Raw genomic sequence first — 27,122 nt, 5'->3', positions numbered from 1 at the left:
TGCTCAGAGGTTTTCATGCATCTCTTATTCCCTTCCCTGCCAGTTTCCAACAGTGCAAATGTTAGTTATTTGCAAAAGACATTCAACTCCTCATGTGCATAGATCCCAGCAATTTGCTTGAGTTGTTTCCTGCCATTCAAGCTGGTTCATATTTTGTTAAGAGTTGTGTATTTTCCTCTTTTATGAAACGGCACGTTAAGAACTGTTTTTTTTTTGAGATGAAAACACCAGGGAAGGCAAGAACAGGACTAATACACTACAGTTCTTTCTACAAGAGCTTTTCAGCCACAGGTATTTGCAATCCTCTTTCAGCCTCCAAAATATCCACAGGCATAGATAATTTTATACTTACAATAGATTTATTTTGAGATGTGAAAATCCATTATACTCTTCTCTTTAAATTAGGTTACATCCATCTCAGCGCTTTCTAGCACAATACTGTACAGGTTCAAATCAATTCATTATAATAAAGAAGAATCAACACAACACCTTAAAAATCAACAGTTCTATAAAACCAAGTGACTTGGGTACACCAGGAGCTACATATATCAGACCTCAATGATCTATTTTAAACCTTACCCACATCTGGCTAAAGCAAGAAGTTACATAAGCCATCAAAAATTTAACATCAGATTAGTATGGTCACAAGGGCAGCAATAAAACTGCCATCTGGAGAAAGAGCAGGGTTCATTTCAAATGCTCGACGAATACAGCACTACTGCATTTTGTTGAAAGCTCTCAAACAGCTTTTTTAATGCGTTAGTTTCCTGATCTATAGTATAGGAGAGATGAAGTATTTACAGGCTCACAGTACTTTAATTGATCAGCATGTATCTCATCTCCGTTCTGACTTCAGTGATTGAGCCCTGTTTTGCAGGCTAGCCATAAGAGCACATCAGGGGAATGTTCCTTAAAGATTTTATAGCAGCAGACACACTGGGAGTTCTTTAACGCATCCATGTTGCTTAACCTATAAAAATTACTTTCCTAAAGCAGATTAAAATAAGATTAGTGAGTACATGGCAGGGTAGGAGTTTTACCCTTTTCCCATTGAATTAACGAGAAAAACCCTGAAAACCTCCTTCACTGGATGTGGAAGTTGAGCATTACTCGAGCAGGAAGAAGAAAAAAAAAAAAAAGTGAAATTCCAGAAGATGAAGAATTGGAGGGCATCACTCAATTAATGCAGTCCATAACGTGAATCTGCAGTGTGTCCAAATCAGGTAGAATTTCTTCACATTTGGGACATGAATACATTGAGATATTCTGCTGCTCTCGCCAGTCTTGACCACCAGTTCCTGCAAGCAGAGAAGATAACTGATTACCTGTTATTTTATTTGGTTTTTTCTACTCTTTTTGTGGAGCAGTTGAAAGAAAATTGGTGGCTTGGTCCTAATGGCCAGAGAATCATACTCTCTGCAGCTACCCAGTTGCCAGAATAACCACAGGGGAGCCGGGGAGCTGCTTGCAGCCAAGCAAAGCTGTTTTAAACAGCACACAGCAGGGCCTGGCCCCATGAGCTTACAGTACCTCTTTGGACAAGGCGAGGTGAGCGTTCCTGATCTGGTGCCCTGGCTCCGTGGCGATTCTGCATCTCCGCCAAAGAGTTTCTGAGAATAAAAAAAAGAAAAAAAAAAAAATAAGTCAAGGGCTCCAAAAAAAGACTGAACAAAAGGTTATCTCCCCTTTGTCTCCAGAAAATGTACAAGGTTTCAAAATAAATCAAAGGATTTGTAAGTAAATCATGTCAACTGGTCATGCATTTAGTTCACAACTGCTGCTCAGAAACAGGACCTAGAAACGCTGCTGCTTTGTGAGATTGTGCCAGAGTCCTGCTGAAATCGGGGTCACAAAACTGACACCAGCAGGATTTCGGCAGCTACACACCTAGGGATCTGGGGCACACTCCTCTGGAAAACTCCAAGGGCTTTCAGCTATTCAGGGCAAACTGCAAATTTGATTAAAGCAGAAAAGCAAGTTATACCAGAAAGAGGGTTCGGTGCACAGTTAACGTGACACGTAACTTGATTCTAATTCTGGGCACTCTTCTTGTACTCATGGCTTCCACGAGATGAGTGGAGGACACATGGTTAACGTTTCTTTTTTCTTTTTTACAGCTAGGAGTGTTAAAATGATGCAATTCCACAGTATCACAGTACTTGAAACTATGCGTAATCACTTACCACTACCACCTGGAGAAGCAGCAGATATCCCTGGCACACATGCAGCAAACTTAGCTGCAGATTCACCACTAAAATTGAGGCCAGAACCCAAAGAAACTCAAATGAATCAGCAGGGAAAATTTATCAAGTATGAATCATCCAAAGTGAAAGCCTGTTAAGGCACCCAAGTAAGAACTAAGACGCCTTACAGAGATTCTACTGCAAAATTAAAATGAGAAGTCAGCCAACTAATTTTTTTTTCCTCTTTTAAAATTCAAATTAGCCAATAAATAAATGTCTACAGAGCTGTTTGCCTTTCTACTGAGGTGCTAGCAAGACAATGTTGGTCAACTCCAGCACACAGGGTAACAAAACAGTCCAAAGGCAGCTCAACCAAAGTCTGTTCTCACCGGCCAAGATCTTCAAGGTTTTGCTGCTCTTTTAGCAGATATGCCAGCTGGACAGCCAACTGCTCCTTCTCCTCATGGATCTTCTCTCTTGCTGCCCGCTCAGCATGGAAGTCAGAACAATAGACCTCCATCTGATGAAAGAAATGAAATCATGCTGAGAATTTGTAACTTGGACTGAGCCATAGTCATATATCAAAATAGCAAGTCTCTATCATAGCCTGCATCTACTCAAAACACTCCTACAGCACCTATACACTGCAAAGTGAAGATCTGCACTACTTACAGGGTGAAGAAGACTCAGTAGTTTCTAGATTCTGTGTAAGATACTTAAAGTATCTTATCTGGGACAGTGCTATTGCCCTCTGCTGTATAGGAGCAGAAACGAGGCATAGACAAGTCACTTGACCCATGACACAGACAAATCTGTGTCACAGACAGTGGAACCAGGCCAAGATGCCAGTTCTGTGCCGTAGATGGGAGGCATACCCTTTTTAGTCACTGTTTACGCACACTGGTTTGAGTAAAGTCATCCCTAAAACATATGCAGTGATTCTTCAGACAGTGGTTTCAAACACACAAACACATCTATTCCCAGCTTTTGTTTGTTGTGCCAGACTCCAGCATACACAGTTCGTCCTACAGAACCATAGGATATGGTGGTAAAGGCCCTGCAGGGATCTGCAAGGCAGGCCGTGTAAGAGAATTATGCTTTGGAATTGAGGAAATGTATTCAGTATTCCAGAGTGAGCTATTAAACACCTCCTTCTGGTTTCTGAATATTGGGTGGGGGAACTAGCCAATTTTGTAAGAAGAACTGATACCTGAGCACGGAGCACAGTCATGGTTTCCAGGTCCTCCTCTTGCTTAGCAATAATCTGCTTCATTTCATCTATCTGGAGCTGCTTTGCAGCGAGGGCTTGTTCTGCCAACTCCACCTTTGCATTCAGTTGTTCCACCACAACTTTATCCACTCTGTCCAGCTGAAAGAAAGAACTATCGTTACAAGAGGAACTCAGAATATGACCCTGCTTGAAGTGAAAATTTGCTTCTTACTCCTCCTGCCCTTGGAAAAGCTTCCAATTTTGGTCATCAAAGGAACTTGGACTAAGACAGCAGTGGTGATTGATATTTTAATTTAAAGATTAGTTTTTGAGCTTTCAAATACACTGTATCAAGTTAAAAGAGAACTCCCCAGTGGACTCTACAAAGGATGTTCTCCCACTTTCCAAAATCATACAGAAGAATCTGGCACTTCCGTGGAGCCTCAGTTATGAGCAGGCCCTCACTGTGGCAGGCACTTTATTTAAGATTACGAAAATGTTTAGAGGTCTGCCTTCCCATATTTACAAATTATGCTGCAGGAACACCGATATGCCTTTGCATATCACTGATCTCTAAGGACTGGACTCCACACTGCACTGCAGACTAGACCACACCTAAAAAACATTATGGAAGTACTGATGTGTGGATAATGTTTTCTATAATTGACAGCACAGGATCTACGTTTACCAGAGCAACGCTGCTATGTTGCATGCTATATTATGTGGAAGGGATCACAATTGTTTCCTGCCCAAATTTGTTTCTAAATACATTCTCCCATCCCTTCCCACTCCCCCCTAATTAACTATGAATTCTTCTTGTTTAAAATTTACCTCTTTGAGTTTCATTTCATCGATTGTTTTCGTTGCCTCAGTGAGTTCAGAAAGGAGCTTGCTATACACATCCTGCAGGCTACTACATCTTGCCCTGTTTATGGCAAAAAAAGAGATGAAAGTTTGAAACACTTAGAAATTCTTTGAAATCTAAATAATCTGTTAGAATTTAGAAAGAAGCCACTACCAGCTCCTTGCAAATGAATCTGCACTTCCAATGAGAAAAAATCATGCTCCATTTCTCAACTTCTCTCTTCCAGTGAGTTGTGTGCTGCTCCATCCATGGACTGAGTCCAAACAAATATCTTTACTGATTGTCTGCATTTCAGATTGAAGAATCCATCACCCAATATTTTTATATCAAGCTCACAAATTCTGTTCAAAATTTAACACCTCTCTTAAGAAGACATCCAAGTCTTGAGACTTCAAGTGAAAGAGAATTCACCAGGAGAAGAACCAGGCACAGACTTCAAGATAATGAGCAGCTTCTGAAGCAACTGAAGACAGGTCCTTCAGGCGGTTCAGCCTCTCTGTACAGTTTGGATGGACATTTTCACACTCCTTACCTGGGCTGCACATGGAAGGCCGCAAGGAGCCAGAGCAAACAGTGAGTCTCTCTACTTCAGCTTCACTGCATACTTACCTCTCCTAGTGACAAATGTATTGTAGCGACTGTAGAACTCTTCATTAATGTCACTTTCCCATCTTTGTCACCATCTGCCTTGTGCCTACTCTCCAAGCTGTGGACACATTTACCCCTGCTAGTCAGTGGGACAGCTGTTGTCACTTTTCTGTTTCCTGTGCTTGTTTATTATACCTGATCCTATTCTATCGTTGACTTTGTGACAAAAGGAAGATAAAAGTCAGAGCTTACAGCTCAGATTTTCCTAAGTGAGTGAGGTGTTCACTAGAAGAAAGGGTACAGTTTGGGCCTAATGTGGAGACTCCAGATTCAAAGTGACATAGACATAGAGGTGAACGCAGGTGTCTAGTTCAGACTCTACAAACATAACATGATTTCAAAGGGTGCAGAACACAAAACTCGTATTTCAGATTAAATTCCTCTTTGACCAGGTTCCCTTGGACTTCCCTTCCTCACAGACAATACCTTTCTGGAATATAAAACCAAGTCATACTCACTTTTCTTCATGTGTCTTGGCTTGTTCCAGCTTGACCTCTGCCTGCATGCTCTCCACCTGAAGTTCCAGCTTCTTGATGGTGTATATTAGCTGCTGCTTCTCCTCCAATTCTGACGCAGCCGCCAAGCTTTTTCTTTCCAGTACTTGGCATCTGACAGAACAAAGAAAAAAGGTTGCTCTCTCCTGTTCACCTTTTCCTGATGGATTTGGCACCCTATGCATAATACAAAAATAATCTTTGTGTGGTTCACTTTAGCTTATTTTGATGAGAGCAAGGAAAAACAAAAGTGAACCTATACACAACCATCAGAAAGCAAAGCTACTGAAACCAACACTTTCTTACTATTATGAATCTCAAAGAACTGGAATTTGACACAAAACTAAGTGAGGGTCTTGTAACCACTTTTATAACCTATACAGTTGGTCTTCAAAGTACAGACAGTTCATGTGAAAAGGGTCAGAACGCAGTCCCTTGGCTTCTTCCCCTAAGACGAGAACAGGGATTGATTATGTGAAGCAGCAAACAGGAAAGATTTGCCTTTACATCCGAAAGGGTTAAAACCCAAATCTTAAAATTCAAGGCACTGGGGTTCTATTTGTAGAACTAGGTTGGCAGCTCAGATTTTCTGACAATGACTGTATTTTTGTACTTTCATCTCCACTTAAAAAGAAGGACCAATCTTTTACAGCATTTCCCTGAAACAGATATTTAAGTTGGTATTTGTAGACCTGGTGAGTTTCCCAAGGTGGGAGTTGCTACACGAATATATACTGGATGTCACAGCAGAACTTTTATTCTTCCGAAACTTACTTTTCTTGAAGCTTCTTCTGAATCAATTCTGCTTCTTTTAACTTCTCATGGGCTTCCTGAAGCTCTTTAAACAGAGCACAAACTTGCAAATTCAGGGTTTCTACTTCACTGCCAACCTTTTAGGAAAAAACAAAAGGAAAATGACATGTGGACAATTCAAGATCGGAAAGTCACAGGCTAACTAACAGATCTAACCAGGAAGTATCATTCTCTCTCTAGATAAAACAGTGTAATTCAGTATGCACCGTTACACTCTATACTCAGTAATAAGGCCTCGTTCCACAAGGCTTCACAATTACCAATTATTCCTAAATATGGCAGAACCCCATTTTGACTTAACACTTTCATAGAATCCAGGCGACTCAAAGACAACACTATTTCTGACTTCCCAGCATTGGCTAGAAGACACCTCACGCAGATCTGCATTTTCTTCCTCAGAGTTCACAATTTTAAACACTCATGAGCAAAGCAGGCAGCCTTAGTGATTACCACCATTCCCCTAAGCAGCAGTTACAGTCTGTCAAAGAAACATAAATAAACAAATGATCCATCCCTAGGTAGGCTTCCACTGGCAAAAGTCTGACTTCTAATAAAACTGCACTGGGAATTCTTGTTCCCTGGTCTTCTTGTTCCATCATAATTCAAGATGTTTTACCTAGTTGGAACACAATCTATCCATGCTTCTGGAAAGCAAATCTGGCAGCCTCACTGAAAGAAAAGGCTAACCCGACTCAAAAAATCCCACCACACCGTACAGACTGTCTCTCCCCAACACCCATTTCTTAGCCTGCCCAGGAAAGGAGCAACACCTAAATCACAACCTCCTAGATCTCTGCTTCTGGGAAGCTTGCAAGCAGTCTCCCAGGGAAGGCAGAGCAGTAACTGCAGTGGTGGTGCTTTAAGATGACAATTGTCCTGAGACAATCAGGAGACCTGGCTGAGATTAGCGTCCAGTTGTGGTTTGGCAGAGGATGTGCTCTATCCTCTTCCTCTTCTCCCCCAGCCACTCCTCACTCTCCAAACAGAGACAAAGCAGCATTCCTTCTCTCCCAGGATGTCTTCAAATGCAGAGCCCTCAAATGGTCCACAGTGCACCCTCACATTGTTTCATTAAAGATCTGCATTGTACAACAGGAGGAGGTAACATGAGCTCCTCTGACAAGAGCCCTCTAAAGAAACCCGACAGCGTATAAATGGAAATAACAAGTGCCATCACAATGATCTCCCTATGCTTACCTCAATATCAGTACTTAGATGAGAAGCATCTGGCTCAAGCTGTAACTCAGGCAAAGTTGAGATAAAATACTGGAAAGAATTAACTGAGACAACATCTGCTTTCCTTAGAAAGGACATCTCTTGGCCTGACCACAGACAAGTCTTGTTTAATTAAGCCAGCCCTGACCTAAAATACTTGTCCTGGCCTTCAGAGGGGTACAGGTCTCCTGTAGATCCCACAGCAGACTTGTTAGCCCCATGCAGCACCTCAGATAACTCACGCTACCTCATAGACAGACATGCTTAGTTGCCTCTATTATGCAGCTGCACTGAACCTGAATGGATCTCCACTGCTACAGGAGCTTACATGCTTACCTCACATAGACACACCCATAAATTTAGGTGTCTGTATCTGAAGTTGAATCCCAACCCCAGCATCCATTCAAACCCTCAACTGAAAACAACAGGACTGAATTTGCCCGGGACTGTGTCTCAATCCAAGATAGTTATGTCCCACCATTGTAATACATCTCATCAAAACCATGAAAAAACCCAAACCAGGTGCCATATGTGCTCCACATTTAAAATCTGTTTTACAGTATGCTGTCATTGGACTCTGATCCAAAAGCTGACCTAGCCAGCAGTAAGGAAACTCACCCAGACTTTCTGGAGCTAGAAATGACTACATCTCTCTCTTGAGTGGACGTGGACGGAGCAATGAGATACACTTGCAGTTATGCCATGCTTCCCTAATTCTTGGCCACCAATCTCATCCCTTTTTGGTGGCTAGTGTAATTTGGCACTACCTCTAACATGGACTGGAGAGTTCAAAATTCACTTCCATACCCTGTGCAGGGTATTTGCCCCTTGCTCCCTGAGTGTGAGTGGAAATCTAGGCCCTCAGGTTGTTGGCCTCAACAAGTAAGCTGCATGTTGTTAAATTTCAGCTCAGGAGGACAGGTACTTACAGCCTCTGAACCTTCCTCTTCTTCCTGTTCAGTTTGTGTCCCACTCTCCAGACAGTTGCTGTTTTCCTTCTCCAGCTTTGACAGCCTGGAAAACAGGAGGAGACAATAATGATGGATTTGGCCTATATTTAGAGTGGGATTGTGACTACTCAAGGATTTCATGCAAGTGATGTACTCTCTTTCTAACATCATAGCCTCACATGAGAGGCAGAACTGAAAGCACAGACATGCAGGAGAGCCTGCACAGTCATGGGGGTTCCTGAAGAACACAGGACACCCAGCATGTATATTTAATTAAGACGGGTGTATAAGTCTGCAAGTGTGGGGAAGGACAGTGACATTAATTCCACAGCGATTGATCTTTGGTACAGTCCAAAACTGCTAATCCTTTGGAAATGGGTCAGTCTGTTAACTGAATCCAGTAATTAATATTGCCTCTATTTTTTTTTGGTATTTTCAGAGGCTGAGGTTTCTAAGAATCATTTGGCTATGGCTCATTACCTCTTCTAGGAAGACCACGTAGAAACAATTACCGTGACACCAACCCTCTCATAACAAATAATGTCCAGGAAGTCCTAATCTGTATCGGTGAAGTGGGGATTTCGAACAGCTACTGCTTAAGCAATTTTCCATGCCTGAACAGTCACACCAATTTATACCAATATAACCGAGATGAGACGCAGGTCTCAGTGAAAAAACTCTCTCTTAGATAAGTTTGGAATTAAACTTATTTTAGACATTTCTAAGGAGCTTTTGCAAGCTCACACATTGCTAAATGTAGCCTGCCAATATCACGAAGAGGACTGTGATCCCTGTTTTATACATAGTAATTTGCTTAAGGCCCCACACACAGGTGATTCATGCAAAAGCATGTAACTGTGGAGGAGTGAGTGGAGAGAACATCCTCAACTAATCATCATACCATCCTGACATAACCTGGGGAAAGTTTGAACCCAAGAGGAAAGGGGTAGTTTGTCTTGATCTGTGATCCTACAGGAAATAATAACAAAACATGGAAACTCTTTTGCCTACGGAAGAGAACCTGTGGTTTATCCCTTTAAGGACTACCACAAAAATAAGTTATTGCTACTGAGTGCTTGGGAAATTCCCCGTCCAGGTCACACTGATATTTCAGCTTGTCTCTGATCAGTCACAGCCTTGGTAACCGTAGCAGCCCGAAAGAGAACAGCTCCAAATGTTACAGTGCACCTACTTCATACCTCTCTTTGTGATCCTGCAGCTCCTTCTCCAGTTTTTCCCTCTTCTGAGTTTCATTTCTAAGGCAGCAGAGCAGCTGGCTCACAGTTAGCTCCTCAGACTCCAAATTCTTCGAGTCATCTACAGCTTTGCTCCTGCTTCAAACCAAACCAGACATAAATGACAACAGCTAGATTGTACTAGAGCACTCCCTTATTCCTAATTCTGGGACCAGTCTGAGAGGCCACCATTTCACACAGTGCTGAAAACCAACTTTCTGGGCAAAGGGCTCATTCCCAAGAACCAAGACCTGCCCACAAGCCACTAGCCAAAGTCCCCGTCCATGCAAATGCAGTCCTTGCTTTGCGCTGTGCTGAGACAGTCCCCCTCAAGCTGCAGGAACAATTTTGTACTTAAGCAAGGAAAACAATAGCAGTCAAGACAATACAAAACCCAGTGCATTTATTCGAACCTACTTTGCAGCCCTTTCTACAAAGTGCTGCTGTCTGTTCCCAAAATAACAGTTTTTTCCAATGACACATGCAACATTTCTTATCTCTGTCTCATTCCTTTCCAGGAAAAGAAGGCATGTTCCACTAAAAATGGTCACCATAAATTGCTTGCTTTTTCAGAAAGAAAGTCTCTTCAATATTTCCACCTCCCTTGTATTCTATAGCTCTTTTCAAAAATGCATTATGCTACTGTAGAAGTGAACCAAAGCAAATAAAAAACTACCCAAAAATAAGGTAAGTTAATTTCCTCATGATAAAATACTGTATTCCATTCTCTCCATTTTTATGTCCATCTAGACACAAAGTCAAAATCCCCTATGTGGTAAAATAGGCAGGTTATATACACTGTATGTTTCAGAAGCTCAGCTGTAAAACAGCATGTGTTTAAAACTTTGCTGTTGTAGTTCAGAACAGAAAGTAAAGCATAGTTGTCTCTGTGCTTCCGAGAGCTAAAAATCTTTGGTTAGCAAAATTCAATACCCCAAAGACAGTGTTCAGCCAGGATATTTTAAGTAAATAACTTTTACCAGGGGATTTTTAGTGCACTGTTCTACTCTTACAGAAATAAACGCGTCCTGAGCGGATCACATTTCTCTGAACCTGTTAACAGCACCAGTCTAAAGTTTCAATGCTGGACAAAGACACGTGGTGACACAGAAAATATTTCAAGAGGTACATATCCCCCCTGTTCTTGTAGGTACTGTTCAGTTACTCATCAAAAGGTAACCAAGTCCACAGAGAATGTCTTCTTGTCATCAGAGAGTTCTCACACACCACCGCTAATGACAAGCTTAATGCTTGCAGCCCAGTCTGTGGTCAAGAGACTCTCTCAGTTTCATCCATAACTGTAACTTTTTTTTCCCCCCTCCAACTTCTTAACCACATACTGAGAGACTACGTGATTACATAAAAAGCTGTTCGCCCTTGCCGTGATGCAGGGAGTGACAACCTGTACCTGGAGCACAGCTTTCTGGCCTGCTATGCCCTTAGCATTTTCTATATCCTTTCCTTCCAAAAGGAAAACCCACAAAGTAAATAAGAGAGTTCAGCCACAACCATCTAGCTGCTAAATTGGACAGTATCCAAAACGGAAAGTTTAATAGTATCAGCTGTCTATGTCCATGAAGAGTAAAGGTTCAGCTAGGGGCAAGAAAGTCCCTTGTGCCCTGGAGCTGATGTAAAGATCAAATTTTGAGAAGTAACCTAAACAGAATTCTGGTATCTTAAGCCTAGTAACCTGAAAAATAAGGACTACGTTACTGCATGTGTGTCTGCTCCACTGTGATATACTTTATACCAACCACACACAAACAGAACAGGCAGGTTCAGATCGGAAAGACTACAAGACCTCTGATTCTCACCAACATCACTATAATTGGGTAGAGGAAGGATACTCTATTAGATGGTCTCCAATGACTAGAAGGGAGGGAGTCCCTGCAGCATCTATCTTTATCTTTTCTGTTTGGCCTCCCTTAAAAGCCTGAAAAGTGGCAAGTCAGCAGGTACATAAATGCCTGGCCAACTGGCCAGAATATGCACTCCCTCTTGTCAGCTACTGAAAATCAGACAGAAAAATGCCAGAGAGCTGAGGGTCTTTATGACATGGTAAAAAAGTAGAGCTACTGCAATGGTGGGATGCAAGGCCACAGAAAAACAGGATTTTCTAGTGCATTCCTCATAGAAAAATGTTCCCTCACATTGAAAACAAAACACATTGCAGAAGTCTGAATCACACACATCACACAAGAACCTACATACATGTAGACAGCAATGTTACTGGTCATTTCACCACTAGGCTCTTGATGTTCCTTTGCAGTTCTACTTATTTCTCCTTCCTAGGAAAGAAAAAACACAATTAGCTTGGTATTTGGACTAAGCAGGACACAGTTCTATTTACTTGAGTTAAGGAAGGAAGAAAAACAGGGAAAACTACTATCACAGCAATAAAAATAAATAAAAACACAAAACTCCCACAGACCAGTTTCACATTTGGAAATTCTTAACTTAAATACTTCACGTGCCTTTCCCTGTATCTCTTCTGGACTGATAAAGAGGAACAACAACGAGATTGGGCCTTCTCCTTTTATCAGCAACTTCCATGGCCACTCTCCCCTATAAAGATGACTGGGCACAATACAGCAACAGCCAACATTGCTGCAGGTGGCTTTAAATATAAGCCTAAGAACCACTCTCCTGCCTCCCAAAACAACCACTCGTCTTTCCCGCTACAAAACTCACTCCTTAATCTTTGTAACCCAAAGGAGAATCTTTGTAGCAAAAAAAAGGAGAATGCATCCTTGAAGGTTTCCTGCAGTCTGAAGTTTTTTCAACAACTCCAAACAAGTTTTAATAAATTCTCTTAATTTCTTGTTGCACATGTACTTTCCGGAGAGGGATCTGCTATTATGGGTATATTGGAGACCCACATTTTCACATTTCAAATTTTGCCTGAAAATTTTTCAGATACAAAACCAGTAGAAAAAGTAGATTTTTATGTCTTTGGAGAACACTCTACAGCTTTGCAATTAGTTTTGTTTGCCTGCATCTCTACATATCTGTCAGTAGAAAGTGAGCCCCATTCTCAAAAGAAAATACCTCCTTCTATGCATAAGTGTTGCCCTTAATAAAACAGGAATTCCCCCAAGAATTCCAAACAAGGTAAGACTCTTAACATTTTGCGTTAGTCCAAAGTCATCTGCTGGACCACGTTGGTTTTACCAGAGAATATTTTTAGTGCAATGAAGGCTACCTATGAAATTAATTTACTTTGAGCATGAAAGTGGAAGGACAAAAATAAATTCCAAGTCCTTTACCACTACATCTTGTAACACACAAGCACTCCACGTCAGGTAATCTAAGAGACTATACAATCATTTATGTTGGAAAACACCTTTAAGAACATCGAGTCCAACCATGCAGCTCTCCTCCCAAATCCACTGTGCCTGCATCTTGTGTCACTGCTGTTGCTGTCAGTTTGCTGTTCCCTCCCAAAGAGGCACAAAGATTTTTCATTGACATGGGAATAGATTCACCCTTTCCACTAAAGGAAGACAGGATGCTAAATACCTCGCTGTAGAATGTCACAAGTAAGCATTGTCACCATAATTACGCTCAGACCTGTCTTCCTCATCATTTAGCCTGGTACAAGAAGAAAATTAAGTTTGCAAAAAAAGGAGGACTGAGCTGGAACCAAAGTTTCTGGCCACAGGTCACCGTGTTCTTTTTATTCCCCTCACTTACACTCATCCCGATCTCCACAAAGGAATCCTCTGCTGAAGAGATGTTCAGCTTGACCTGCAGTTCTGAAATGATGGCTAGCAGATCTGCCTTCTCAGCCTGGAGCCGCTGCACCTGGGATTTCAGTTGCCTCACTTCCTTCTCAGGAGCCATACCTCCCTCCTGGGATAAACAAACCCTGCATTAGCCAACCAAAAGGAAACACCAGCCAAGGAGCACAGAGCCTGAACATAACAATGGTGTCCCGCATCCCTTCTTCTCTGGTTAGGTTTGCCTGGAAAAACCCAGTGTACAGATCCCTAAACTATGCTTTGGTCCCCTAGACAGCAAGAAGTCTAAACTGTGAAACCAAGTTAATCAAATGATGAGCATCATGCTTCTGGTTCTCTGAATGTATAGATAATAATTAGGATGTAAATTTCGCCTGAATCTGTGTCTCTCACTACCATGTAGGGTCTCAGCCAACCTACAGAATTATCATCCAGAATTATTGTATTTTTTCCCCCATATCCTTATTCCTCTTGTCCCAAATCTACCTAAGATTCTAGGGAGAAAAGGCCAGTGGGCAGAGAGCTTTTGCACGCACACCACTTTCAGCCTTTCCCCACCATACAACTTCTCTGTATCCCATCTCCATGTATAAATCTCTCCCTGTATCCCTGACCTTCACACAAAGTCCTGTATCCCTTCCACAAAGCCCCTGTCCCTCAGAGACTCTCCCCAAACTTAAACTCTCCTTCCAGTCATGACTGTCTCCTTTACCTTCTGCCTCTTCTCTTTCCCCAGGATCCTCAAAACCCCCTCTTAAGCCTCTACATAACCAGGAAGCCTCATTGTTTTCTCACCTTTAAATGCATCTCCCCATTATGAAACTTTCCCTGTGAGTTTGTTTCTTCCTTATTTTGTAATCCGAGTCTTCTGCCTCCTGGAAATGCCTTTATTACACCACATACCACCAATGTAAATTCTGGACAATTCCTGGAGTCTGGATTACATTCTAATCTACCATTCATGCCAAATCTCCAAACTCTTGCTTTGCTGACAATGTCTCCCATCCCTCAGTACCACCCCACCCACCTGACTTGCTGCTGTCTTTGATTTTGTGCTTACGCTGTAAGAGGATGCAATTAGAGCCAGATCCAGTGAAGAAGAGAGAGCTTTACAGCAACCTGTGCTAACAGAGGTATAGTTTTGAGAGAAACCCTCCCATGAGTGCTGGTTTATCACTAAGGAAGGCAACACAATAAATCTGTGATTTACTTTGAGTGAACCACAGATGCCACTTAACGGTGGCAACAGACCATAGCTTATCTCAGTTAATAGTAAAACACAGAGGTGTGACAAATTAGACTAATTTTAGATTAGTCTTTCTGTTAGAGGCAATTTTTTCACACTCTTTCTAAACAATAAAAAAAGAAAAAAGAACTAAAGTAGAAATAAAGCATTCAAGAGAGAACATAATTTTGGCTTAAACAACACTATCAGCCTGAAAATCATAATCAGAAATGAAAATGTTGCTGTTTAAATTACATTACCATTGGCTGAAAAAATTGCAAAGAAACATGGAAGAAGCAGGGCTTACTCTATGAAGCTCTTGAAATAAGATAATTAAAAAAGATTTTTTTTTACTTTTTATTTTTCTGGATGTTGGATTACTTAAGCAGGTTGGATCACTCTGTCAATAACCTACTTTAAGTATTCAAAGTACAAGAAGTTCTAAAACAGGTAGAAGCAGAATAAATCCTCTACTTCCCCTGAGTTTCCTTGAGAATCCTGAAATGCAACTTTTACCCTGTAAAGTAAAGATTGTGTAAGTAGTACTTACACAATCACACTATTTATATGTGACTTTCTTTCCCCTTGTAACTTCTGAACTCATTGGCCAATTTTGATTTACATGCTGAAAAATTTCTTACAGGGTTCCATAAAATAGTCCATCAGGAGAGGAAAGGAGAGTCTACTAGTGTCTCCGTTGAGAAAAAGGCTAACATACTCATACTTCATCAGGTAACAGAGAATCCACATGGGTCCTGGAGGTACGAGATACACAGATGCATCAGTTTGGCTCTGCATGAAACTTCTCGTTAAACACCCCTTCACGTGACCATGTGGGACACAAAGCAGGTTTTGTTTTAAGAGGCTTTTTCCATAGGTGCTTTCAGTACTACCTGCAAAATGTTGCCTGGCTATTAAGCAATCACCTGCAACATTAGAAATGACGTGTTACGGAGGGACAGAGGGAGAAAGCTCAGTCAGACTCAAATGGGGCTGCAGAAGTACAGATCTGATCTGACCTCAGCAAAAAAGTTTTCATGTGAGGGCAATGATACAATAAAAATAGATGGCAGGTGATTTTTTTTTTGCTTACATGTCAACTTCTCCCTAGAAACACAAATACAAAAGCAATTAAACAATCATGAGACAGATAATATAACAAGCAAAAGGAAGAATAAAGTCAAGAAATACCCAACAGTAAACAAAATAAAGAATGAAAAGTTAGCAATAAATGTTAATTTCTAATGTCAAGAATGTTAATTATTAGTGTTAATTAGATGTTAATTAAAATGTAAATTATCTCAGGTGTGGCACAATTACTACACTCTGAGAAGACTCACTTTATAAAATATGTCAGGCCAAGACCTCTTGTTAAAGCATAAGGATAAAAATGGAGATGTTAACAAATCTCCAAACCTCCCAGTGGGCTGAAGGGACATGAATACTCCAGGCTTTCAATTTAAAATCATGTCAATCCAACCAATTCCTTATTTACCGTTTCAGCTCCTTCTTCTCTTTCCTTTAAGCTCTGAAGTTGTTGCTGTAGCTGTTCATTTTCAATGCACTTGGCTAGCAAGCACTGCTTAGCCTCCTTAAACTTTAGCTCGTAGAATTCTCGCTCTTCTTTCTGCTTCTCTCGCCAGATGGAAAGTTCCTCGTATCGGTCCTTCATAGCTTGGTTATGCACCTTCATGGCTTCTAAACGATAGCCAGAGACAAGACATTGATTTGCATTAATACTCTGTCAATGAAACAGCAGATTTCCACTACATTGAGCTCAGGATTCTTCAGTATCAAATGGGGTAGCAATAATTAGCTACGAAATGTGAACCTCCTCCTTGTGTACCTTAAATACCAAACCAAAACTAAACTTATTATAGTCTGTTAGCGCTATAATAAATCGCATTAAATCCACTGCTGAAGTCACATGCCCACACTCTCTCACTTCTTGACTTATTCCTAAACAAAGAAGGAAAAGCAAGAAGTATTGTTCACAAGAGGTACCTTGCTGCATGTGTTATTTACATGATCAACCCAAATGAAACTACTGCATTGAGATTCTGAAACTACTGAGATTTGGTAGGGAAAACAGACATCCTAGACCGGTAAATTACTGCATGAAACGGATGCTATGAAATCGAAAGTCTCAAATACGCCCAACAATGCTCTACTTGAACATTTGGTTAAGATTTGATCAAAAGCATTGAAAAAATACACCCGACAACTTACAGCAAAGTCAATCCTCCCTGGCTGGGAAGCCATGCACATGTAACAAAGTCAGCATGTAACAACATCAGTCTCACTATTGCAAAATGCTTACAAGATTTTTAGGAATAGTCAACGAAAGTATTTCAGACTCCCTTTTTTTAAAGCGACAAACTCAAAGCCAGTTGCTTGAAAATCTTTTGCACATTGTATTTTCCAGTAACTTCCATTACGTCCTGATGTCATACTATAAACCGCCAACAAATCCTTCAGGTTATGTAAATAAATGTAGCTCTGGGGAATGATTCTGCAAGGTATGAGTTACAGCAGCTGTAAATATGGTCCCAAAACATTATCTTGTATAATAAAGGACCTTTTAGCAAAATACCAGAGGCTCTTCTAGAAACAACTTTCCTACTAGATACCCATGAGACTCAAGGCAGAGAACTTGGACCAGATCCAAAAATGACTCAGGCAGAATTTAAACACTAGTGTAAAATCACAGCACACAAGATACGCGACTCTCTGCTCTGCTGCCATATAAACAGTGAGGTACCTCTGTCTTCTACACAGAAAATTCCAAATTCTTTGGGCTTTTGCTTTACCAATTTTCAAAAAAATACATATCCGACACCTAAACTCCTGGGATCCAGAAGCAAAGCTCTCTCACCTGAAAGGCTCAACTCATCAGGCATTTTCAGGGAAACGTCTTGGTTTCTCCCAGATAGACCCTGCCATGGCCACCGCTTCCTTTTGAAGTACAGAAGGTACTGCCACATCTAAATGTTCATAGTTGTTACCACACACAGGGTAGGACTACCTGCTCTGTTTCCCCTCTCTCTGCCCAAGAGGATGCAGCTCCTTTCAGACAGCATCCTAACCCGAGTTGTTCTGTGTGCTGCAGAACCCACCCCTCTTGATGCAGCTATAGTATAATGGTAGTTTATCTGTAATGGAGCTGCCCAACTATCCTAAAATACAAAACAAAAAAGCTTTTAGAGGTTGATAAGCAAAGAGCATATCATAGAACAAGATTTTTCACCTCGTCTCCTAAAATATACAATGCTATATTGCTTATACATGTAACTCTGAAGCAAGTAAGTCACCCATAAATCGGGCTGTTCTCCCCCTAATCTTCCATACTGGTTCAATTTGATGTGCTCTGTCAAACTGGCCTTGCCACTTGCAGAGTCATTTATACAGCAATTGCTACCCGAGTATAAAATGTTAGCCAGCAAGGGCAAACGAGCACTGAGTTCATACTCATAGGACAAAAAAATCCCACAGAAGACTCCACGGTTCATGTGCGCATTCACCTTTTAACTCATTGTTCTCAGTGATCAGTTCTTTCATCTGTTGTACCATCTCTTCTGGGGTGTAGGTACTAAGGGCAGGAGCAGCCATGCTGTCTGTTCCGTTTTCCATTTTACTCCTGGCACGCTCTCCATTTTCAGCAGGACGGCTCTTCAACTTGCTGGACATCTCTGAAGCATCTACTACAAGGTTTGCAAAGAGAAAACTCTCCATTTCTTGACCAGTGAATGTTTATAAAGAAAACATAAATGTACCTTCATTTTATTCAGACAAGCAAGCCGCATGTCTTGTCACAAGACGCAGGCACCTCCTAATCCCTCTGACCCCGCTACACCATAGTATCCCTGAGTCCCCATATTCCATTAACCCCTCACGGGACTCCATGAATAAAGCAACCGACACACGAGACGTCTCCTCCTCGGGAGCCCCCTCCTCTGGGGATGAAACACCCAGAACCCCTGTCTCACCTGCTCTCCCCTTTTCCCTCACCAGACCCGGGGGGTCGCGGCCTGGCAGTATTTTGGGAACTCGGCAGCAGCTCCCGTCCCCGAAGAGAGCGGGCTCCCACACCCGCCCGGCCCTGACAGGGCCCGGGCCGCCGCCCCCTTCCGCCGCCCCGCTCGGCCCCCGCGCGCGCTGACGCTCCGTTTCACGCCGAGAATCTCTTTCTGCTGATTTTTAACTTTCATTTTCGCTTTCTTGTCCCTATTTTTGCCTCCTCCATCGCACACCCGACACCCCGCCGAACTACCGTGGGGGGGAAGGAAGGCTGATGCGCCCGCACCCGCCTCTGCCCGGTCACGGCCACTCCGTCCCGCCGCACCCCCACCGCCACCGCCGGGTCGGGAGGCGGCCTCCGGGAGCCGCAAACCGGCGTTTCCCCAGCTTGCCCTTCCCCGGCCCGGCCCGGCCTCCCCGCAGGCCCACACCGGATCCGCTGAGTCATCGGGCGAGCCCACCCACGGCGACGGCGAGGGAAACCGACCACCGTCCCCCCGCGCCGGGCTTACCTCAGGGGCGGCCACCCGCCCCGCTCACCCTCCTCACGGCGCGCCCATGGCGGCGGCGGCCCGGCTCAGCTGACTGTCCTTCCCCGCCTCCTCCTCCTCCTCCTCCGCGGGGATTTCCCGAGCTCCGCGCTGCCCGCCCACCGCCAGCTCGGCGGCAGGGCTGGCTGCAGGCCGCCCTCCGCTGCCAGGCCTCCCGTCCCACCTTCCCTCACAGACCGTCCCCCGCCACGGTCCCCGCCGGGGTGGTAGGCCCTGGGCTCCTCAGGGCGAGAACCGAAGGAAAATTCGCCGAGGAGAAACGAGGTCGTGTGGGGAACCCACCACTCCTCGTGGCGGGGGGGAATCGTGGGTCTCCACAGGAGAAGAAATGAAGACTAGGGGATATGGTGGAGCAGAGAGCTGTGTCAGGAGGGGCGATTGGGAAGGGCTTCTTGGTGCACGAGGGCTAAACGCCGGGATCAGGCAGAGGGTGTGAGATGAACAAAAAGGAGTGCTTTTTGCTCAAGGCGTAATCATAGAATGGTTTGGGTTGGAAGGAACCTTAAAGATCACCTAGTTCCACCCCCCTCCCATGGGCAGGGACACCCCCACTAGACCAGGCTGCTCAAAGCCCCATCCAGCCTGGCCTTGAACACCTCCAGGGATGGGGCAGCCACAGCTTCTCTGGGCAACCTGGGCCAGTGCCCCACCACCCTCAGAGTAAAGATTTTCTTCCTGATATCTAAACTAAATCTCCCTCTTTCAGTTTAAAACCATTCCCCCTCATCTTATCACTACACTTCCTGATCAAGAGTCCCTCCCCATCTCTCATGGAGCCCCTTCAGGTACTGGAAGGGGCTCTAAGGTCTCCCTGGAGCCTTCTCTTCTCCAGGCTGAACAACCCTAACTCTCACAGCGGAGGTGCTCCAGCCCTCTGAGCATCTTTGTGGCCTCCTCTGGACCCGCTCCAACAGGTCCATGTCCTTCCTGTGCTGAGGGCCCTAGAACTGGAAGCAGCACTGCAGGTGGGGTCTCACCAGTGTGGAGAAGAGGGGCAGAATCCCCTCCCTCGCCCTGCTGGCCACACTGCCCTGGATGCAGTTGGCTGCGGTAATGATGTTTTAGCGATATGGGGATGTAGGCCATTAATGGCTGTCAAACATCGTGGCTGGATGCAGTGCCTGTTCCGGGAAGTCTTTACAAGCCTGATTCCTGGGAATGGAGTTAGCTGGTGCAGTTTACGCCGCACAGTCCCAGTGCTTAGTGACTGTCCTTAGCAGGATACTGGGCTGGAAGGACCCCACAGGGCTTGTTCTTAGGTAATAGGGCCAGCTATGATATTTCTGTTCCTTTGTTTTCAATGGAAAAAAAGTCATTTTAGCTAAAATGTCAGCTTTCTATGTAGAAAATACCAATCTTTCATTAAATAACTGCATGGCTTGAAAATAAGCTCTTTTGATTTGAAAATGCTGCTTTGATATCTCCTAGGAGCTATGAATTGTCTGCTGTTTAATGAAGTCGTGCTTTTCTGCGGATGGCCTCCCCAGCTGCCCTCCAAGTGCTGCAGCCAGGGACTCCCCAGCACGAGGGGAAGAAGAGAGGTATATGGTGGATGGTGGACACTGGCAGGGAGTGATCCTTTTACAGCTGAGGAACTTCAGCATTCAAACTGAGGGTGCAGGTTACAAATCTCGCTAGAAATAAAACCAGAAAACATTTGGAACCACCTGTGTAGTAAAGATAGCAGGTCTGATAGCAGGTTTATGCATGCTGAGCCCATAATCAACGTATTTTCTGCTTACACTGCTAACAAGTGGAATCCGGCTCCTTGCAGGTACGCTGAGGCCTTCTCTGCTTGCAGGAGTGAGATCTCTGAATTACCGTTGTCTCCTATCACTGCATCCATAGCTGGTACATTAGATGGGAATGTATGGGAGTTAGAGGGCCCATAAAGGTAGCTTCTGTGACAATGAGGAGCAAAAATACTAGCAGCTCATCACAGCTCTTTTATTTGAGCTCTGGCCTAAGTTCTTGCAAACTGCAGGACCTAACTGCGTGTGCAGCAAAAGCGAAGGAAGAGCAACAAAGATCAACAGTTTTACTTGTCAGTGCAATTTAAAGAAGTGTTTCCTATTTTATTACACTTCTGATAGCTGTTTGTTCCCACAGTAATCCCAGATCTGGTTTTAGTACCCAGAATTCATTTTTGGGAACAGATTTTATTTAGACAGCAACTATCCAAGTTTTGGGGGAGCAATTTAGCATTTTGATGTGTGCTTCACTGCCAATAAGATCTATGTATCTCACAGTTCTTCAAAGAGATCAAAATGCAAGAACAGTCCTTGCTTGCAGTTGTAAAATGGAGGGGGTTTGCTTGGGAATCAGAAGTGATATATCTGATTCTAATTGCAGTGAAACATTTTGCTTTTTAAGAGTGAAAGAAAAATGAAAGTCCTTGTAGATAGGGGAGGGAGAAAAATAACCAAAGAGGCCTTGTGAAAAATGAAAAAAATGAGACAATTCAAGTTTTTTACGTAAAAGGAAAAATTGCTTCTATATAAGGAAAATTGTTTGCACAAAACTCTTGTTACACATCAGGATTGTGGGAATACAATGGAGAAAACAGTTGTTTGGGCCCACCTATTTTATTCAGATGATTTTTTTCACCACAGTCTCTCATGTGATGAATTTGTTTTGTCTGTTCTGCAGGTGATGGGTAACACACAGGAGCGGAGCATCTTGACTCCATGAAGGAAAGAAACTTTTGCACTAACTCTGCCAGTGAGTGGTCTGAGCTGCTGGGCTGAGTTATGAGTAGCTCGTCTATCTATGCGGTATTGTACAGACGGTAAATATTTTGAGGCAAGACTTACAAAAGCATCTCTCTCCCCAAGCCACTGCATAACATTTGCTTGCAAAAATAGACATCGGTCAGCTCTGGGTCTGATGGCTCAGATTCAGTCAAGTTACTTAAGAAGTTCCCTTGCAGCAGCTGAGCCATGGAAACAGACTTTGTGTACACTCTTACTCCCCAGCAAATGTGAGATAATGCAGTTTAGCTTAGTCTGAAATGAGGGAGGGTTGTTCTGAATTATCTTCACATCATCCTGGGCTAACAGCTTGGATACTGTTTTGCAGTTGTCCAGGAACTGAACCCTGAGAATCTAACAAAGCTGGGACTTGAACTTCAGAAAGCTTTGATACAAAGAGCGTGTCTCTATGTATATATCTACGTATATACACATAGGGCTTAAGTTTTATCTGTCTGTCTGTCTGTCTTATATTATGTGGAACTCATGCTGCCTTTGACTCTTATGTTGGCTCTGCTCTTCCTGTCTTTCTAGTTTCAGTGTTGCCTTTTTACTTCTGGCTGTTGCTGTGGTAGCTGCTGGAAACTCCTGATTTTGGCCAGGATCCCACAGATACTGTACAGACGTAGCTGAAAGACTGATTTCTCTCTCAGGGCACTATGAATATACACTACACCAGTCTGGATTTCTTCCTCTGAACAGCTCAGGTTCCTAAAGAGGCTTTGCTTTGTGCTGTCCGCAGAGGTATCTACTGGTCTGTGGAAGGACTACTACCCTTGATTAATACCTGGGCTTCTTGCCAACGTAAATGCTGGAGTGTTTGCTGTGACTTTAGATCTGCTGATTAAGCTTAATTTCCAATTGACAGATAATTTGAAAACACCATAAAGATACATTCTTTGCAGGCTTTGAGCAGATTAAGTCGGGGAGAGGGGATGTTATGAAGCGCATCCAACTTCTGCAGTCAGCAGTGCTGTGTGATGAATGTCACCATAACCTAGAGAGAAGTAAGATAATGAAATGCATTCATTTCTTCCAACAATTAAATGCTACCATGGCCTGGAGAGGGCTGAGAGCCAGCTGGGAAAATTTACATTAAACAGTGTCAGGCCTTAGATTATCATCTACAGTAGAACAACTGCAAAGAGCGTGAAAGTCAGATGTATGATCTGAATGTTTATCTGCCATTAGCAGATGGTATGGTATGTTCAGTCTGGGGTCATCATGGATTTTTGGTTATCAGTCCACTATTGAACCTATTGCTACTGATACTGTTATTATCTTCAAAGGGAGAATCATCAAATGATTCCAGGGAATCATCAAATGATTTCCAGGAAGCCAAGAGATGACAGAAAGAAAATAGTAGAAAAAAAGTGTCCCAAAATCATGTTTTCAGTCTGATAACCCTGTTGCGTGCAGGATGTGGAAGATATGTGAAGCAAAGGTAGTGCCAAAGAATGTATCTAACTAATTGGTTTTGGCCCATTCTGCACACTTTGATGCAGTGTGTCACGTACCACTTTCCCTCCCACATACAGCTGAATGGATAACTTTTTTTACAACTGCAATTATATAGCATCCCTATGCAATGACATAGAAGAGTTAAAATAGCACCTCTAGTGCAGCTTTTAGATAATCTAATTTGGAGGTTGCTGGTATGTAAAGAAATTAAAATGTAACCCTTTTCAGCTTTTTTTCTTCCTCAAATGAGTTGCAGTTTGATTGTGCCGAGTTGCTGGAACTGCTCGCCAGCAGCTCTCCTTTCTTTCTTGAAACAAACTCATTCCGTCACCAGTCAAAAATATTATTTGTAATTTTTTTTTCTAATAAATTTAGTGATTGGAGTCAAACTGGCAAAAATGTCCCCACTTATTTTCAGCCTAGCAAGAGCAGCAGCCATGAAAAGTACTCCATACTATTTCCTCCAGGTACACGGCCCTGCATTAGGAGCCCTGATGACTCCTAATGTAATTTTCTACTTGTCAGTAAGATGCTTTAGACTTTTTGCTGACAAGAAGAGCAAAATGTTAACCACAAGTCTGGTGGTTTTGTGATTCTGTCTCTGGCAGTTCGAAAGAGATAAACTGACTTGTGACAGTGGAATAACTGCCATTGACAATACTATAGGGTCCTTGTTTGGGCTGTCTTCTCCTTTCTTCACCACTCAACAGATACTGGTGTCCACTCAGAGAACAGCACATTTCACTCAACAGCTACCATGCCAGCAGGAGCTGCTCTTTCTGTCCTTACACCCTTGATGATAAAGGGGAAGGAAAAAATAAAACGGATAAATGTGAAGAAAAGCTAAAAGCCAAACTGACAACTGTCCTTGTTTTCTCTTTCCAATAGATGGCACCAATTCTCTTTCCAGATCATCGTGGGTTGAATAAGTCAGGAACTCCAGAATACTACAAGTGTCTAAAAACACAGGCATCTTTGCCCTTTTATTTTGCTCTTTCTGAGTGTGAAATTTGTACCAAGAAGGCAGCAGACTGAGAAAATGTCAGAAGCCCTTGGAATGTGGCACTGCTGCCAAGTACAGCCATGCCAGGAAAACACAGGCAGATCAACGAGCAAACGTGACCCAGGGCTAGGAGATGGGGGAGGGTGGCTTACTTTTTCCTAAGGATGGTCAAAAGTAAAAGTGGGACTATTTTAGGGAATTATCGTGAAGGAATTGGAGAGCCATGGAGAGAGGAGAATGAAACATGAGGTTCTGGGTCAGATGGAGAAGTCTTGGACAGCCAAGGAGCAACGACAGTGCACCTTGTGAAGGGAGAGCAGTGGTCTGTCCAGTACGGCATGCTCCCCTTGGAAGAAGTGACTCCTCAATGTTTCCATGTAGGGGAGATCTGCAGTGCTTCTATAAAGCTGCAAGAGGAAATTGAGCCAGAACGGGGCAGAGGAAGCTTCTATTCTGAAAGCACTGTGGAAAAAATCTCCTGCAGATAATACTTTTTTCTTTATCCTGAAATGAATCCGTGTTCGTCATTAAAAGAGAACTGTGTCTGCAGCTCTGTACCACCATATGGGCCATGGGGAGAGATGAGCCAGGCTCCCATCATGTATTCTAACATAAAGGAAACATTGCTTCCTGGCTGCAGAGATGGTCAAAACCATAATATTTGGATGGAAGCATAACATTATTTTAAAAGGCATAACTCCCAACTAACGTCTGGAGGCAAATGGATCCTTCACTCATTTCACTGCTTGAATCCTTTTGAAAATCCCCTTCTAATAATTTGAGTCATACATGCCCCTTATTTTGTTTTTACCTCAAATGTCTTGCTATGATTTTTGATTGAAGGGCTTTTTGACTCCACAAGCTGCTTTCCTGCTAAGTGTGGGAACTATCACTGCTGGTGGGTTGTGTAAGTGCACTCATCCCTGTTTCTCTTTTTACACAATCTGGAGGAGGGAAATACCGCTGTCATAGTGAATTGGGCTGCACTGGCATTTTCGATAGGATGCAAAGACCATGTCAGGTATTACCAACCACTGAGAGAACAATCACAGCATCATAATGGACATTGTGACGGTACGGAGTTTCCCAGAGAGACCCCAGATCGCACCCGTGGTAGGAGCTCGCTGGGTTTTTTCCTGGGGCATCTTCCAGCTGTGGGAGCCATGTACTCAACAGTATTCCAGAGGGCTGTGTACCAGCATGGAACCGTGTTCTCCGCCTGCTCTTGAGATATTGTGGCTGCTACTGAGTGGAAATTAGATTTGCAAGACTATCTCACAAATTGCCGTACTTTTCTGATCACTAAGGGGACCTTCTGATGTTACAGCCTTGGCTTATCACTATGATGACTGTGGGAACACCCCGGTATACCTGGGAATGCACCTCCCGCAAGGAGGCTTGGAGTAAAAAGTTTGTATAGCGTTTAAGCCTAAGATATTTAAGTATAAGACAGCACTGCCTTTGAAAGAAGTGCAGGTGGAGACATGTGACAGCCAGATCAGAGTGAACCACACCAGAGGTTTTAACTAAACCGGATCAGTTTAGCTCACCACATGCTCACGCAACTTTGGTGGAAGACTGTGACGAAGTGGTAATTAACCTGTTGGAGCAGGTCCAGAGGAGGGCCACAAAAATTGTCGGAGGGCTGTAACGCCTCTCCTACGAAGAAAGACTGAGAGAGTTGGGATTGTTCAGCCTGGAGAAGAGAAGGCTCCAGGGAGAACTTGTTGTGGCCTTTCATTTCTTAAAGAGGGCTTGTAAGAAAGATGGAAAGAGACTTTTTACCAGGTGACAGGACAAGGGGCAGCAGTTTTAAACTGAAAGAGGGTGGGTTTAGATTGGACATAAGGAAAAAATTCTTTATGGTGAGAGTGGTGAGACACTGTCACAGGTTGCCCAGAGAGGTGGTAGATGTCCCATCCCTGCAAACATTCAAGGTCAGGTTGGATGGGGCTTTGAGCAACCTGATGCAGTGCAAGATGCCCATGTCAGTGGGGGTTGGACTAGATGGTCTTCAAAGGTCCCTTCCAACCCAACCCATTCTGTGATTCTATGATAAAGGGGAAGAAGGGCTGATTCTTTCCGCAGCTGTGCTGTTTTATGCTGGCATAAACCCTGCATGAAACTACAATGTGTTTGAAAACCTTGAATCCCATGGCAGAGAGAACTCGTGGGATCAAGAAAGAATGTTTTAAACACGGCGCTGCAGACCACAGAGGGGTACCCCAGCTCTCAGTGATGCCTAGATCCCAGAGGGATGCCAGCTCAGGCCGCTCAGCACTTCTGCTCTGCCTCCCGAGCTCAGCGGGGGCATCTGCCCTGCCTCATGGCAAACATGCAGCACCCGTCCTCCGCAAAACAGGCCAGAAATCCAGAGGCTACACCGGGAGAGTGGTGAATCCTGGGAATAATTTGGTTTTCAAGAAAAAGAAAAGGAGGAGAATTTTTCTGAGGCTATTCAAGGTGGTAAACAGACTTGACATCTTGTCAGAAAACAAACTGCTTTTCAGACAGCTGAGGGCGCTCAGCACTTCTTAAGTGAAGCTGGTGTTTTGCAGGTTTGAGCCTTAAGATGCAACGCTAAAAGGCACTGATGCTTGAATCAAAGATAGTGCTGCTGGCGAGCAAAGCCTGGGCAGGAGCTTAGGCTCTAACATTGCCAACAGCTGAAAAATAAAAGGCCCAGAGCTGGTTAAGTAGCTGCTTATGTGCTTCAGTACAAGCATAAATTTAATGCCTTACTTTTAATGGCACCTTGAAAG

General features: G+C 43.3%; 1 protein-coding gene across 9 annotated transcripts; it reads right to left on the bottom strand.

Annotated features, from left to right (window-relative positions):
- Positions 1 to 337: 337 nt before the first annotated feature.
- Positions 338 to 19,438, bottom strand: OPTN (optineurin). Of its 9 annotated transcripts, none has more exons than XM_074573310.1 (14): positions 19,108 to 19,438; positions 18,100 to 18,279; positions 16,074 to 16,276; positions 13,307 to 13,465; positions 11,825 to 11,901; positions 9,578 to 9,712; positions 8,358 to 8,442; positions 6,175 to 6,290; positions 5,365 to 5,514; positions 4,225 to 4,318; positions 3,394 to 3,552; positions 2,573 to 2,703; positions 1,531 to 1,610; positions 338 to 1,298 (listed from the first exon to the last, which is right to left on the bottom strand). In XM_074573310.1, exons 2-14 carry the CDS (start codon positions 18,263 to 18,265, stop codon positions 1,177 to 1,179), a joined length of 1,677 nt encoding a protein of 558 aa, XP_074429411.1. In that variant the 5' UTR covers positions 18,266 to 18,279; positions 19,108 to 19,438; the 3' UTR covers positions 338 to 1,176. The 9 variants fall into 9 exon arrangements, with proteins under 9 accessions (XP_074429411.1, XP_074429408.1, XP_074429405.1 ...); XM_074573307.1 differs by having other exon boundaries at positions 9,578 to 9,709; positions 19,108 to 19,351; XM_074573304.1 differs by having other exon boundaries at positions 18,100 to 18,276; positions 19,108 to 19,233.
- Positions 19,439 to 27,122: the final 7,684 nt, after the last annotated feature.

Source organism: Larus michahellis, chromosome 1 (assembly GCF_964199755.1).
Source record: "Larus michahellis chromosome 1, bLarMic1.1, whole genome shotgun sequence".
NCBI classification, from domain to species: Eukaryota; Metazoa; Chordata; class Aves; order Charadriiformes; family Laridae; genus Larus; species Larus michahellis.
The sequence above is the reverse complement of the archived record's forward strand: the minus strand, read 5'-3'. Positions and strand labels throughout refer to the sequence as shown.